Consider the following 15,766-nt stretch of genomic DNA (forward strand, 5'->3'; position numbering starts at 1 on the left):
TTTACTTTTATTTGCAGCCCAAGATCAAGCGTTCAGGGATTCCCGCGAATGGCCATCGCCAACTGATTCGCAATCTAAAGCGTATTCAAAGGCCTGAGGTTGCCATTTAAGTAAACTGCGTTTCTAGAAGTTGTTCATTGTAATCCAGAAAACAGAATCTTAAATAAGTCAGTGGTGTTTGACAATAAGGAAGTACAGAATGGACTTTAATATTCCAATAAATTGGGAAATCTGTATTTTTCCCCCCTTGGTTTCCTACATTAGGTAAATTAGAAATAATATTTTATATCGCTCTTTTTTGCACTTCCGTGTTAAATTTTCTCTTCAGAATTCACTTTAATTGCTACAGTTTAAAGTATATAATTCTTAAAAGCACATTCTTCCGATAAAAATTTTAACTCAGCCAAAAAAAAAAAACTTAATCTTTAAAGGAAAAAAAAAGGTTTTTATTTGCCTTATGTGGACATAGATAAAAGAATTTATACAAATTACTCTATGGATTTTCCAGATTTCAAAATATTATCTTAATAACTTAAAAATTTAATTTTTTGGCAATTTCGTTACAACATTAACTACTTTATTTAACTTTAAAATTTAGTTTTTTAAGTTTTTGTGTTCTCAACAAGAAATTTTATACATCTACGTATTATAACATTAGTTTATAAAATATATGATTATAATTTCAATTTATTTTAAATTAAGAAATTTAGAAACAAATAATTAATTATTTTAATTAAAGATTTAAAATGCTCCTTGCACGCTAATTTTCGGTATCTTTTTTCTAATTTTTCCTTTAAGTTAATTATAAAGACTTGACGAAAGTTTTAGTGTATCTATTATTGAATATGATGGATCAGAAATTTTTAAAAAAGGTTTTTGTGAACTTAAACCCAGTTTTCGGAAATATGTCACCTTTTGTTAAAACCATTATCACAAGTTTAAACTTCTTAATAACCTCATATCCAAAAATGCATACTTAGATCTACTGTAACATATAACAAGATAATTTCTTCCAAATATCATTCATTTTTAGGCCCACCAGCGGCCGAGCGGTAAAGTCGCTGAACACTGGTAGTTCGGTCCGAGGTTCGAATCCCGCGAACGGGCTGGCTGCATGGGCGTTTTCGTGGTTTTCCCCATGTGTAACGTGTATACGAGCCAATTTCCCTTAGAAAGCCCTCCACGAAGGCATCCTTCCCCTTAGGCAAGCTCTCGAGGCTTTGCCATAATCACACACATACACACATTCATTTTTAACTTAAAATGAGACGCATGAAGCATTTTCAAGAGATACGAACTGCGAAAAATGTTGTTTTGAGAGAACCGAATTTAAAGTTTTCTTCAAACTTACCTTTGATACATGGTCATGAGAAACAGAAAATTAACTTTAAATATGAATATGTAGCCACTAGATAACATTTTCGTATCATTTAACTATTTAATATGAATATAATATTAAATATGAGAAAAATAAACATATCGCAAATTGGTATGTTATTCGAAGTTAGAGGTAGAAACAATTTATGCATTATATTTAATGAAACTTTTAAAATTCACTAGGATATGTTTTACCTTCATTTGTTACATTTACATTATCTTTTAATGCTTTACAAAATATTTTACTATTTTTGTTTTTTCCAAGCAGGTAAACTCCTCCTTTTGCTTTGGTTCAAGCGACGTTGATCTCGCTATTTCGCAACGAGTAGGGAAAACGAGTTTGTTTCTTCCTGTTCTACGTGTATAGCATTCACACAACCAAAGTTAAAATCATTAATAGTTGTCAATACTGACATTTCTAGCACCTTTTTTAGAAATAAACACTTCTTTGGAGCAAATAGATAAATTATTACATGAATAAATAACTATTGAAATGCATTTTTTTTTACTTTTTCTCCAAAATTTAAAGGGCAAAGTTTACGTTTACACCTTTGAAATGCTTGTCACTTCTTTAAAAATTAGAATATTTGAAATCGGTTTTTTGCATACGATGTAGTTTTGTATATGGACTATTGTGACAGTAAAAAAACAAATTCAGTATTTTGGTTGATTTTTAGCTATTTTAAAATCCACCGTCACCTTAAAATCTTGACAATTAAGAAAGCGAATTTAAACTTAATTTAAAGGATTAATTCCTATGCGCAGCATTTGATTTCCCAACTCCCTAACAGTTGTCTATTAACCACAGAAGCACGCAACACAGCGTATGTGTCAAATGCTATCTGCTTTAAAATACAAATAAAGAGCAAAATATTCAGCAAATAACAAAGTGCTCCCATGAGCAAGTTGTGGCTGACACTCTTTAGACTCTTTTAGACGTTAAATTCTTCATCAAGAGAGGCCTAAGTTTTCAAATGGAATACTGTTTATTTCCATGAACCTTTTCAATGGAATACACGAGGAAATGAGGGAAAAAGACTTAGCCAAAGAGAAATACACAATGTGCCAAGAAACTACTTCACACTGTATATCAGTGACATATTTAATTAATACTATTTTTTAGTAAATATCATTAACTGAAAGCGTTACTTGGTTATAATGTGCTATATAATTTATAATACAAGTTATATATGTTAAATAACTTACAATTTATATACAATGCGTTTATAAATGCAGTTTACTTATTACAATCCGTAAACATTATTTATTAGTAAACAAATAATATTAGTTACTTTCATCACGAATAATTACAATAAAAAAACTACTTTTTAATTTTTTTAAAAAAGTGCTCATTATATTTTGCTTTTTAATTGAAAATAGTTTCTCAGATTTAAAATGTCTTCACTGTCCACCTAGTTTTCATTTTGGGCATAGAAAACGTTTTAAAAGCTTCGCAAATCTCGGTGGAACTTGGCACCACCATTTCTTCATTTTCATCCTTATCTTCTTATAAAGATAAGGATTGATGAAAATCCTTATAAAGATAAGGATGATTATATGTAAGAACACTTATAAAGGTAAACCGAAGATAAAACTAACCGGAATAAACTAATAAAAGTTAACAGAAATAAACCAATGAAAGCTAAGAGAAATACACTTACTGAAATTAAAAAAAAAAAAAAAACGTAAAGCAGATGAGGGTCAGGTTTGGAGCATTACTAAGTTACTATGCAGCCATATTTATAATCCAAAGAGAAGGTGATTTAAATAATAAATGCGCACTTCGCTTTAAATTTTTCCCTAAATGATCTGCGAGGAAAATTGATAAACAATTAATGCAGAAAAACGATGATTCGTGGAATGATGTAGGTGAGAATAAATAACATCATTTATATACATGCGAAAACTATAGATCAAAGTTTCGGCTGTGTTCAAACAAACTAAATATCTAACGGCATGTGTAAGAGAATCGAAACATATAAGAGGGGGGGGGGGGCGGGGACAAACAGTATTTGCAAAAAGCGAAATATATTTGCATAAAGTAAAAGTAAAATCTAATTTTATTACAGAAGAAGAGATGGAGCTAGGATGGGCAAGGAAACCAAATTTATATTTTTAATATATTAAAGTGAAAATTTAGTTTAAAAAGAGAAGAGAAATATTTCTAGATGATAGCAGATCATTCCTTCTCCCCCCCCCCAACAAAGATATTAAAATTCTTTTAAAGAAGATTAAAAAAAAGCATAGTACATATGAAGATGATGAATGTATTGCACGATACTGAAGAACACCAACGGTGAAAAAGAAACCAGAAAACGGTAGGGAAAAAAAAAAAAAAGTGAGAAATACGTAACCCCAGTTTGAGAGTAGTTTGTTTCAACTCAACTTTGAAGTCATCGAGGTAAAGTGAGCAGCCATTTCCTAGCAATTGTGTTAAAGTTTGAGAGTAAACAGATGCAAGGCAGAAAATATTAATGCTACATTAACGGCAGAGGAGCAGAGGAGAAAAAAAACAGTATCATACATTATTCAGATCTTTCCTAACTTGATCTTTAATAAGACACACGAGCAACATAATCCGCTTGATGCAATGGCGTTCCTCTATCCTTTTGCAGATAAGATCTTCTTTCATAATAAGACACAAACAGCCCCACAGAGATGTCGATTTCTTTTTTGCTGTTATGTATTACACATAAAATACACTTCCTGAATAAAAGAGATAAAGTCATCAGATGAGATAAAGTCATCAGATGAGATAACCACTTTCCTATCTTCTTCTACATAGATCTTTCCTTAATTGCAAAGTTATTGAATAAAAACAGACATCCCATGACACTTACTAGTATCATGAAAATTGTAGCAACGGAAACCAGACAAAGGGGAACATGTTAATTATTTCCTCTAGATGGAGGGAAAGACCAGCACATTTTTGAATTAAGAGTTAAAAAATGGATATTGAACAAATTTAGCAATAAAATAATCTTTAAAGAAAAATATCCATAAAAATAGGCATTAGATAACTGAATTTGCAAAATAATATATGTTAAAATAAATACAAGACATGTTTGTGAGCTGTACACTAGATCTTTTTTAACTCACGCATGAGTTAATGCATGCCTCCTTTCTTCACAGTATTCGCAATATGTAAGAAGGTAAGAGATATTCAATAGAAATTAATTTTGACAAAATAATACAGTGCTTCCTTGTCATCGCGAATTAACTCCACGTTATATTAATATTATATAAATGTAGTACTACAGCATAGTAAAATTATGCAATACTGTCTATTACTGTATCTTTACCTTTTCAGAACGAAAAGCCCTAGGAACCACCTCATGAAGGGATGGCGTCAAAAGTGCTTGATGGAAGACTTGGTACACATGTTGACAAAACGATTCCTGCCTTGACACATAAGTGACAGAATGAATGTCTTGGCTCTAACTTAATTTTGATATAGAAAAGTCTTGGATATAGAAAAGTCTTATTTATAAACTTAAGGCAGCCGGTTTACTAACCTTCGACAGCCGAGATTCATAATGAATTCATGGTTACCATTAGTTAGGTAAGTGCATTACTGCTGACTATCTCTCTACCCAGGGCACTGAGCTGTAACAAGTTTTCCTTTTTAACCAAGTTTCTTTTTTCGTGTTCCTTAAATCCAATAATTAAATTTCTGCAGTGAACGTTACTTCGTTCTTTCGCATAATACAGATTTAACAGAGCTGAAAAGATTTTCGTATCACAAATCACTCCCAGGCACTTACTGCACATAAAAGTTTCACTCATGTGCTCATGAAACCATTTGAGTTCTTGGTTTATATACGATCGGACGAACAAAACACTTTTTTCCTTTTGCAATTTTAAACTCGCCACATGAAGTAAAAGTAACCATAAGCACTAGCAGAGCATTTGGATCTGACATAATAAACGAAAACCATACATCAATAATTAGGAAAATTTGCTTCCGACGATATAACCTTGAAAATAAGCACCATAGCAACTCAGCAACAGCCACAGACATCATCAAACTGCAAACGCAAAGTTTGATCCTGGCCAAACTATTAAGGTCAACGCAAAGAAAGTGAGTGCAGATTATTCGGTTATTTCCCATCACTTACAAAGATTTGGAAAAGTTAAGACGTGCAATAAATAGGTTTTCCGTAAACTCATGGTGAGAAATTAACCTGATCCATCGCTTGAAATTTGCGTTTCTTTGCTCTCTCGGAATCTAAACGTTCTGTCGGAACCTTTTGATTGAAATAGTGGCATATGAAGAAAAAATGGAGCTTTATAACAATCGTCGCCTGTTTACTCAAGGGTACGCTCGGGCAAGGGTTAAACCCCAAATCACAAAAACAGGAACTAAATCTCCATCTATAGAAAACAGTGTTGACAATTTGATGGTGAGCAAGTGACATTTCTTCTTATGCGGTGAATACAATTTGTTTGTTACTTAGAATGAAGTGAAATTGCTTCAGATTATACATAACAATTTGTGCCGACAAAGATCGAAAGATACATAATTTATGCCATGAGACCCATAACTCTCAGTCGTATTTACCAAACCTCTTGCCAATATGTTGATACTTTTTAAATATTTGGATCAGTTGTTTCACGGAAATAATTTAAAACTATTGTAGCAGGCAAAAACGCCTTGAAGTGCAGATCATTAATCTTCTACGAAACTGGCATGTCCTTAGATATCGTAGGGAGTAAGATACAGCCTAATAGTACATATTTTCATAGAGGAAACAGAATTTTAACATAGCTCCTGTTGCCTATGCAACAATCCTAAAAAATAATAAATAAAAAAAATACTTTTACAAACTATAGAATTCATCAGAAAATTTAAGATTAATTTCATTTGTGTATAGTTTAGCCTCAGTGCAATTTTTTAATTGTTCTTTTCATTTCCACGTAAATTTCCTCTTTGGGAGGCATTTTTAGACGAATCTATATGAAGAAACTTTCTTTTCTGTATTTACTTGTTAACTGCTACCTATCTAATCCATACCACAACTAGCGATGACTTGCAAGCGTACGTATTTCCTGTGAAAGTACAATGTTTTATAAAATTTGAGTTGATCCTTCTCCAGATTCTAACCCCGCTCTTCGAATTTAAAATAGATGACCACAGTTCAAATTGGGTTCATCCACCAATTTATTCTTAAAATGCCACCCTCACTTCAGATTTTTATATTTTTAAATGTAACTTAAGTCCGAATTTTTACTTGTTTTATTGTCCGACATTAAAGTCTGCAACATGATAGGATTTAAGGTATAAAGGTTGTTAAAAATTCGAAACAAGGACAAAATCTTTGATTAAAGATTAAAAAATATACAAAAAATACTTTTATGTTAAATGTCTTTAGTAAAATGCATTAAAAAGTAAAAAATAATTTTTTGGCTATTAAAACATTCTTGATTATAAGAAATTTTTGGAATTCAGCCAAATAATTATTATGAGAGCTCCGAAATATTTTTTTTCTAACTTTTTTAAGCGTTTTGCCAAAAGCGTTTATTTTGCAAATTGAATTCATATATATATTTTTAACTAATTCAACTTTAATGAGCATTTTATTAATTGGGATGTTTTCTATGCGTACTATATAAAAGAAAAGATTTTGTTTTATGGAAATGTGTAATTCATTCTGATAAAACTGATTTAATTAAATTCTCTGCCTTATTCTGATAAACTTGTAATCGGAAGTGTGCGTCAAGCATCGCATATTGAAGGAAATAAAGCATGTGGCCATCTTTTACGAGCACCTTCCATACTTGTACAAAAGGTCACGCTATATAAGAAATCTCGATAAGGAGGGAAATACACCAAAATTTGAGGTCAAAAGAGTAGAGAAAATTCAGTTGTCTCCCAACTCGAAAATTTATCACAACTCTGCTTCAGACAAAGATAAATCGATTGTGCCTCAACTGGAATTTACCGTTCGTTCATAAAGGTTACTCCCTCGCATTTGATCTAACTTGTGCCCACCGAAGCTCAAGAAAAACCATTAAGGGCACGGAGAGAATACGAATTTCGTCATCATTGTCATAAGTCCCTTTTTTACAGAGTTTATTTTTTACACGTCAGCCTTCAACAACAAGACAAATGGGCCCCATCCGATATGCTTGGTTGCAGACCCAATATAAAATAAAACACAAATATTCGTAGATTTTATAAAATAGAATTTTTTTCGAAAAAAAAATGACATCGGTGGTTTTTGATTTTCAAAAATGGTCAATGCAAAATGATCCGCTCAAATGCACAATTCCAGATACAGATAGAATTATCGATCAGTAAGAATAATTCATTATTATCTGCATTTTCAGTACCTCGCGGCTTAAAATCGTCTCTCGCAACTCACTTTTATCTGCATTTTCCATAACTTTCTATAACTATCAAAATTGTGTTTCTCGCAATAATAAAGTCCTCAGGAAATAATGTATCTGGGGCACTTAAATACCATATTACCATCAAAACACCAAAAACAATAAATGATATTGAACTAAGAAATATCAGTTTATGTCCCAGATTTAACAAGACAACAGAAAAAATAAATATTGTGAACTATCTAAATTTCTATTGCTCAGCAAAATATGCAGAATATTCCAGATGAATCTGTAAACATTTCTGTTCTACAGAATTTAAAACATATGATAAAGAAATTAAAACAAAGATGCCTAAAAATTAGAGAAACTAAGAATTTGCTAATATAAATTTCTTGGTTATAAAATATCCACTAAAATCCACCGTATATTGACATCCTAAATATATGGTTTTTGGACTATAATAGTCACAAGTTAACATTATGCTAACAAAACGAAACAGAGTTATTTCTAGCCAAGATAAAAGATAACCACTGGATTTTCTGATATTTACGTACGATACAGGTACATTCCACACTGCTTTTCTTTTAACCTCAATCTTTGACAAAAACTGAATTTGAATTATAAGCAATCATTTAGCATGGATGATCATCAACCCTGTGATTTCTTACTAAGGTGGCACTTGAATTCTAATGACAAATTTAAACAGTCCTAACTTCTTCTATGAATTACATTGGCAAGACAACAACAGCAAATAGCGCTAACGATGGTACATATATATTATTCCTATATAAGAAAGATTTTTGTGCTGTCCATATTGTCCCAGCTGATCATCAAGCAATATTCAACCATGATAACGGCAGTTCATACAATACTGAATACAAACATAATAGATGTTCTGTTACCTACTGCAAATGACGCACAACCATAAGAACAAAACTGTAAGGGATGAAACCCTTCAATTCCCCCCAAAGCAATTATATACCTTTTCGTGTTAACTGTTTTACTACAGTACAAAGAAGTGCGCTTTTTGAAATGTTTATTGACTTTCGAATGACACTGTATAACTAAATTCAGCTCCCTTCGAATAAAAAGAGAAATAATACCCATTATAAATACGAAAACGTACACCTTAGTTAAAGTTAATTATCAGTTATGTATTTCTATTCGCTATTTCCTTTTCAGTCCCGTAATTCAGATGCATAGTTTGACACAATTCATTTACATAAACAATATTTGTAATACTGAAAACAATACAAAACAAACTCAGATATACACTATACGTTTTATTGTGCTTATGCATACTATATTCCTTTTTGAGCATCAATCAAATTTCTCGCCCCAAATAAATTGCAGTTTGGAAACTACCAAACACCTTGAGGAGTTGATAATTAAAATTATAAAAAAATAATAGAAATATTTAAAACACTTTTATATCATACGATTAAAAAGAAACTAAATCCGATTCTGGTATACCTACTAATCTAAGAATAATTCCCTAAACAACAAAGCACAAAATCTTATATTTAAAAAGAGGTGTTGCGAAACCATATGGTATTTTAAAAAAAAGTTAGGACACTAATGAATCGTGAATTAATGCCACGTGAAAACTTGATCTGCACTTAATGAAGAAAATTTGGTTTTTCACGCATTTATTTCACTATGTCGCAGGCACCCAAGGCTTGCAATTAATGTTAATGTGACACTTCTGCCCATCACATGTGGGGATACATGAAATGTTCCAGCATATGTAACCAGGCGCCATGAAGACCATGTGTCACTTTCTCTTAGCCAATTAGAAACAAACAGCTTGTGATCATTTATTATTATTATTATTATTATTATTATTATTATTATTATTATTATTATTCCCTTTATTTTTAAGGTAATGTTTGCTTCTGCTCTGAATGGTACTGCTGGGGTGTTATTAGTTTTTCCAGCGTTTCCTTTTAACGATTCATATAAACTAAATTTCATCCTTGTTGAAACATCTAAAAGGAGATCATACGCAATCTTAAACCACTGTCGATATTCGCAATTTCACATTTATGCAAATTCTAAATAGATTACGCGGAAATGTTTTTATGTGAAATTGAAAGAAGCAAAAGTTGGATGACTATGCAAAATGAAAAAAGTTAAAGAATACATCTGTAAGTCACATTTTAAAAGTTAAAGAACACATCTGTAAGTCTGGCGTAAACGAAACAGAAAATCAGTTACGGAATGCATGCAAGAGAAGCTAGAGAAGAAAATGGTTTGACAAAAAAAAAAGTTTAAGGAGCACATCAATGGACTCGGATAAAGGTTAATATATCATTGCTTTAGAATTCCAAGCCATCACTTTACGTAATATGGAGGAAAGCGCAAGGTTCCATGTTATAACCAGATAAGACTTTAGTTGTTTCTTACCAATTTTAACCATCTTTCCTTTGTACGACAGCAAACACAGAAATCACTAGCAGTAAAAACGAAAGAAAAGTTTGGAAATGCAGTATAATTCTTTTCAAATTACAGTTGTGACTATAGCATATGCCCTATAGAAAGAAAGAGCTTTAACTCAAAATCTCTCAAATACAGTGGCGTAGCTAGGGTGGGGCAAAGGGGGACATCTGTCCCCGGGCGCAAAATCCAGGGGGTGCTAAATTGATGGTACGAAATTTTAGAATGAAGTGTTTTCCATTCGTGGCACACATTAGAGGGGCGCAAAATCTTCAGTTGTCCCCGGGCGCTGAAAACCCTAGCTACGCCCCTGCTCAAATATCAAAGGGAAAAGTTGTGCAGACTCCAAAACACATTACAGTTTAGTTTGACCGTGGAGCAATTAACGGCAAAAGTTGCTATTTTCCATTACAACCATCAGCGGATGTGCAATGTTAGCTGCTATCATTTCACGCGAGCACTATGGCGACGCGCGAGAGGTATTAGTATATTAAAACTGTATCAGAAAAATGAAAAAATATAATCAAGTGGTTTAGGATATGCCTAGTATTACTGCACCTTGTCGATAAAGCTAGTTAATAATAGTTTAAAGGGAGTTAAGAGAATTCTTGACTACTTTATCAATTAACTGTTGAACAACGAAAATATTCCTACGGAAATGTGGAACTACTAAGGAGAAGTACAGAACAAAAAATATTGTAAAATGGTAGAAACATAGACTAAACAAACTTATTCAAGGGCATCAAGGTTCAGGTGGCTCCTTAAAACGCTTAATCAAGATTCAAAATTCTACGAAAATTCAAGTAGGCAAAAGTATCGAAAATATCTTAATTACCTTACAACAAAGTACACGATATCTGCAACGCACCTGTGTAACCACAAAATAAAAAAGCACATACCTGGTCCTAAGCAAGGCGCTGGCAGCGGTGGGGGTCCATCTTGATCTTCGTAAGGTACGCAGTACATATCTTCCTCTAACTCACTTGCCTGCCAATTTAATTGCGTCTTGTCATCAACTGGAGCCATATATAAGGGATCATCATCTTCTTTATTAAAAATGTCTGTTTCGGAGCGGAGGAGATCGGCGGGTTCGCTATAATTGTCGAACACCACAAGCTAAAGGGAGGATAATATGACATTTAGCAAGAAAACCGTAACTTTCATTTTTTAAATACTAAAAATATAAATCTGATCAGAAAAAAAATTCATGTTTAAGTTTTTAGTTTTTCAAGTCAGTGAAAAGTATATGTTTTAGAAGCCATTTTCTTAGATCTAATCCAGTTTGAGAAAATATAAGCGTGTCTGATTCACTATTAACTTATTTTTTTCTTCCATCGCTACAAAATTATTAAACAATTTGCCCCTTCTAAAACACTTTTATTTTACTAACTTAACAGTAAAATGTATGCAAACAAAATATATGATTTCCTCGATGCCATTTCGTTTAACGGGAGGGGGGGGGAATACGACTTAGCCTGATTACATATTGAAAGCAATAGCATTTCAAACAAGAAATTTCATGCAAAAATTGCACTTCTGCAGTTGAAGAAAGAGGTTTAATATTTAAACCTTCCGAAACTAGTCCTGCAAATTTATAAATAATACGCCGATTCTCGTTGCTTCAAACCTTCCAGTAAGAAATTCTAATTTTCATTGTAGATTCCGAATGTATGGAAGATAATTACAATAAAATGCTCCAGTTTGTATTCGTTAGTTTCGCTTGGCAGCCTTTATTCTTATATGAGCTTCGAAGCCTACTTAGCAACTAAAATCAGTATGCCATCTTACTATTTGCACTTACACACTGTGTTGATAAATAGGAAAATGTAGAAAGGGCTATATAGGCTTTTGAAAAATGTGAATAGTTACTTTCACTACGCGAAAAATAAGAATTCCAGCCCGGCAAAACAGGAAACTGTTGCCTATTTACAAGATTTAAAATCTATCTTCTATACTTAAAGTACCGTATTTCCCCTTGTAAAAGATACACCTTGATTTGGGGATGCGAAAATCGAAAAAACAATGAAAAATAATTTGGACTGGACTAGAAGAGAAACACGCTAATGTGACAATCAAAATCGTAAAAACAACCTTGTATTTAGCGTAAGTATAATGAAACACTCAATCGATTTCGAGGGTAGCTAAAGGTCCCTCCTCATCAGGAGAAAGAAATACCAAGAAAGAAGAAAATAAAGGAGAAGAAGTCTCAGAAACACGTGGTCCTTATCAGCACTGCACGTGGTTATAACTGGATTTTTAATCAGAGTTGCACTGGCCGCCTACTTTTACTGAGCCAGGCTATCTGATCAAGCATAAAGGACAAGAAAAATTAGCGAAGTTAAAATAGGGAGCGAGGGGCAAATGCACCTTCACGCTCAAAATCTGAACTTCAAACAACCACTGAACGAATTCTTATACCCTCTGGTAGTACCAAACGCGAGGAGGTAACGCCATCTATCGGCAAAAATAACTGAATTAAGATAATAGAATTTTAAAGGCATTAGGAAGGACTGGATTGGACTTCAAATCATTAACTAAACCTGCTAAATCTTTCTAAATGTGAAAAGCGTCAAGAAAATCCAATACACCTATGGAAGAAGTCTTTTGGATAATTTTTGCAGACCCAAAGTCAAAATTATGGTTAAATGTCCAACTATGATACGCTATTGAAGACTTTTTAATTTCGCCTTTTCTAACATAAGATTCATGTTCCTTGATACGAAACTTCAACGCTCTTTTTGTTTGGCCAATATATCTTAAACCACACTGACACGATATACTATAAATTCCCCAAGAATTCAAGACAGAAACGCAATCTTTTAGAATCGAAGGGTGAATTTTATTAATAGGGGTGAAACCAACTTGAAAATTGAATTTCTGGAGAATCCGTGCAATTTTATAGCTAACAGAAGGATAAAATGGAAGCACGACAAGGTCATTAATATTATTTCTAACAGTGGAATGTCTTCTTTGATGGGAATCTGAAAATTTTTTAATGGGAATTTGAAAATTTTGGACTGGTTTTTACTAACCTGCTGGATTGCAATTTAATAACGAAAAACCTGTTAAGTTATTGAAATCAATGTTTATATCTAAGCTGCAGTTTCCCAAATGTAGTGTATCATCTTATTGTAGACAGTCTTGTCCTAAAAGGATTCTTTTGTGGTTACTTATCTGTAGGTTAAAAGCTCGTTTCCACTACTGCGTTTTAAGGTGACATACTACACACTCAGAAGGAAAGCTCCTTTATTAGGAACTAGAAACGATAATGATAATGTCCGTTAATGAACAGGGGTGGGGGAGAAATTGTTGTAAATATTAAATTGAATTTTAAACGTTTACATTTTTTTAAAGAAACAGGTGAGCTAAGGCCTTAGTATTCTAAGAACTAACACGCACGCCGCGTATGCATAATCGTCAGATGCTTTGGTTCGTCGCAAGGCCGCCGGCGCCACCATTGTATAAGACGCACCCAGTTTCTAAACAGGAAATTTTTAAAGAAAAAATGCATGTTATGCATCCTGAAATAGTATGTGTCTCGTCAGAGGAACAAAAAAGAACCAAAAATAATGATTTATACTTCGTTGTAATGTTTTGCAACGAATGTTGTTGATGAAAGCTTAAAAATGTTATGTTTATAACAACACACAGTCAAAAAAAGACTTTTTCTAATTTAAAAATTCTGACTACGCTCATTATCTCATCTGCATGGGGAAAAAAATCAAATACTAAAGTTAAAATTCTGGAAAAATATATAAATTACTATCGCCTGTATACTTTTTTATTATTAATTCATTTAGATGAAAATGCAATTTTTAGAAACATTTTTATACTTCTCAATTTTTAGCATCTTATGCTTTGGGAAAAAAAAAAAAAAAAAAGAAAGAAAAAGAAAAAAAGAAAGAAAGAAAAAGAAGCGCTCTAATTTTTAAAACTAAAATTTTTTTCCGAGCTCAATTCGAATTTTATTTAATAGCAAAAAATGTGATTTTACTGGATGGCAACTGTGGGTAGTATTTTTTATTTAAAAATTTGATTTTACTTAAAAAATTTAATTATTTGTATAAAATCTCACTAAATCATACGTCAGCAAAGTTCGATTCGTAGAATTCACAATATATTTTATTTCTGTTTAGTTTACATATCACAAGTATGCATGGGTAAATATTTCTTACGATTTAAAAAAAAAGATCGAATTCAGATGTTTCAGTTTATACCATTCGCATATGTAAATAAATATATTTTGATTACTGAGAAAAGCAAATGTTGATCCATTCGCAGGTCTCACACAGCAAGGATGTAAGATTACATTAGTTTTCAGAATGGTGTTAAAACTACAGTTAAAACTAGCTAAACCAGTTAACGAAACTAAACAAAAGTTAGCTTCATTTTATAATTTTTTGTTTTCCATCCACTTCAAGTTTGCTCCTCCAAATTGGATCTTGATCAAGAGCTAAATTACTTAAAAGCAGTAGCTATTGACGGGCTTTTTCACCAAAATTATTAACCAAGCAGTTAAAAAATTCTCATCTCAACACATCAAAAGGCCCACTCTCCTTTTAGAAGATTATAACAATTCTGTTATCATTACTTTCCATCGATTAGATATGAAATTGCGCGTATTTTACAGAAATTTTTTTCGCGTCATTTATTCTCCTATCAATAAAATTCCAAGTTCCATACTTAAGGACCCCATTATTCTGGATATGAATTCCAAGGGTATTTACAAGATTTTTTTGCCAGTGAGGTTTAATTTACATTGGTCAAACTAAGACAGCCTTAAGATTTCGCGTTAACGAATACGAGGCATATGTTAGGAAAAAGGAAACACAGAAGTCCTCTGTTGCCCAAAATTGTTGGTCCGAAAATCACATTTTCTATTTTTCTGCAGCCAAAATTATTAAAAAAAAATAAATAAATAAAAATAAAAAAACCTGTTCTAATTAACGGCCCTAATTCCAATCCATCTTTACCTTGAGCCTTTAAGGAAATTAAGTTTTAGTTTTCTTGTTTTATCAACCATTGATATAAAGTATAATTTAAAGAATAAATAATAGAATACTTATTATGTAACTGCGTAACAGTTATTTGCATTACAACTGCCATAAGCTAGTCTTTTTTTAAAGGGTTAGCACTTCTCCGCCGTCCGAAATTTTTGCAGAATTGTTAGTACAAATCTTCGGTTGTGAAATTTTTGCGAATCTTTATGATTTCTACCGCAGCGGCCAGCGAATTTCTCGATTTTCTCTTACAATAAAATTACTACCATAATTATCACTAATTATAATGCAATATTTCCCATGACATTTTTAGTACTTATCAGAAAATATACAAGAATATGGTCACTTTTTCCCCGTGAGGGGAAAATATCATCTATTAACTGTTAAATTTTGCGCACGTTTATCTTTTTAATTATTTTCATATATGTGAAAACAGATAATACCTGAACATTGTTATTCTTGCTGTTTACAAAACATCAGATAACATCGAAATACTACATTTTATACACAAAATTACATAGAAAAACAGAAAATTCAATGAAAACAGACTTTAAATTTTTCTTTACACTGATGATTAGTGATCGCCATTTGTCGACTGCATGAAAATGCTGCTTTTAGCAACT

General features: G+C 32.2%; 1 protein-coding gene across 1 annotated transcript in view; it reads right to left on the minus strand.

Moving 5' to 3' along the window:
* The window catches only part of LOC118185763 (uncharacterized), an 831,500-nt gene that overhangs the window by 571,351 nt on the left and 244,383 nt on the right, over nucleotides 1-15,766 (minus strand). The window contains exon 3 of the mRNA XM_085810777.1: nucleotides 11,043-11,259. Coding sequence (XP_085666903.1) covers nucleotides 11,043-11,259 — 217 coding nt within the window. The remainder of the gene's footprint in view (nucleotides 1-11,042; nucleotides 11,260-15,766) is intronic.

This window comes from Stegodyphus dumicola, chromosome 2 (assembly GCF_044657685.1).
Source record: "Stegodyphus dumicola isolate Sdum_Otavi_A_Nest chromosome 2, ASM4465768v1".
Classification (NCBI taxonomy): domain Eukaryota; kingdom Metazoa; phylum Arthropoda; class Arachnida; order Araneae; family Eresidae; genus Stegodyphus; species Stegodyphus dumicola.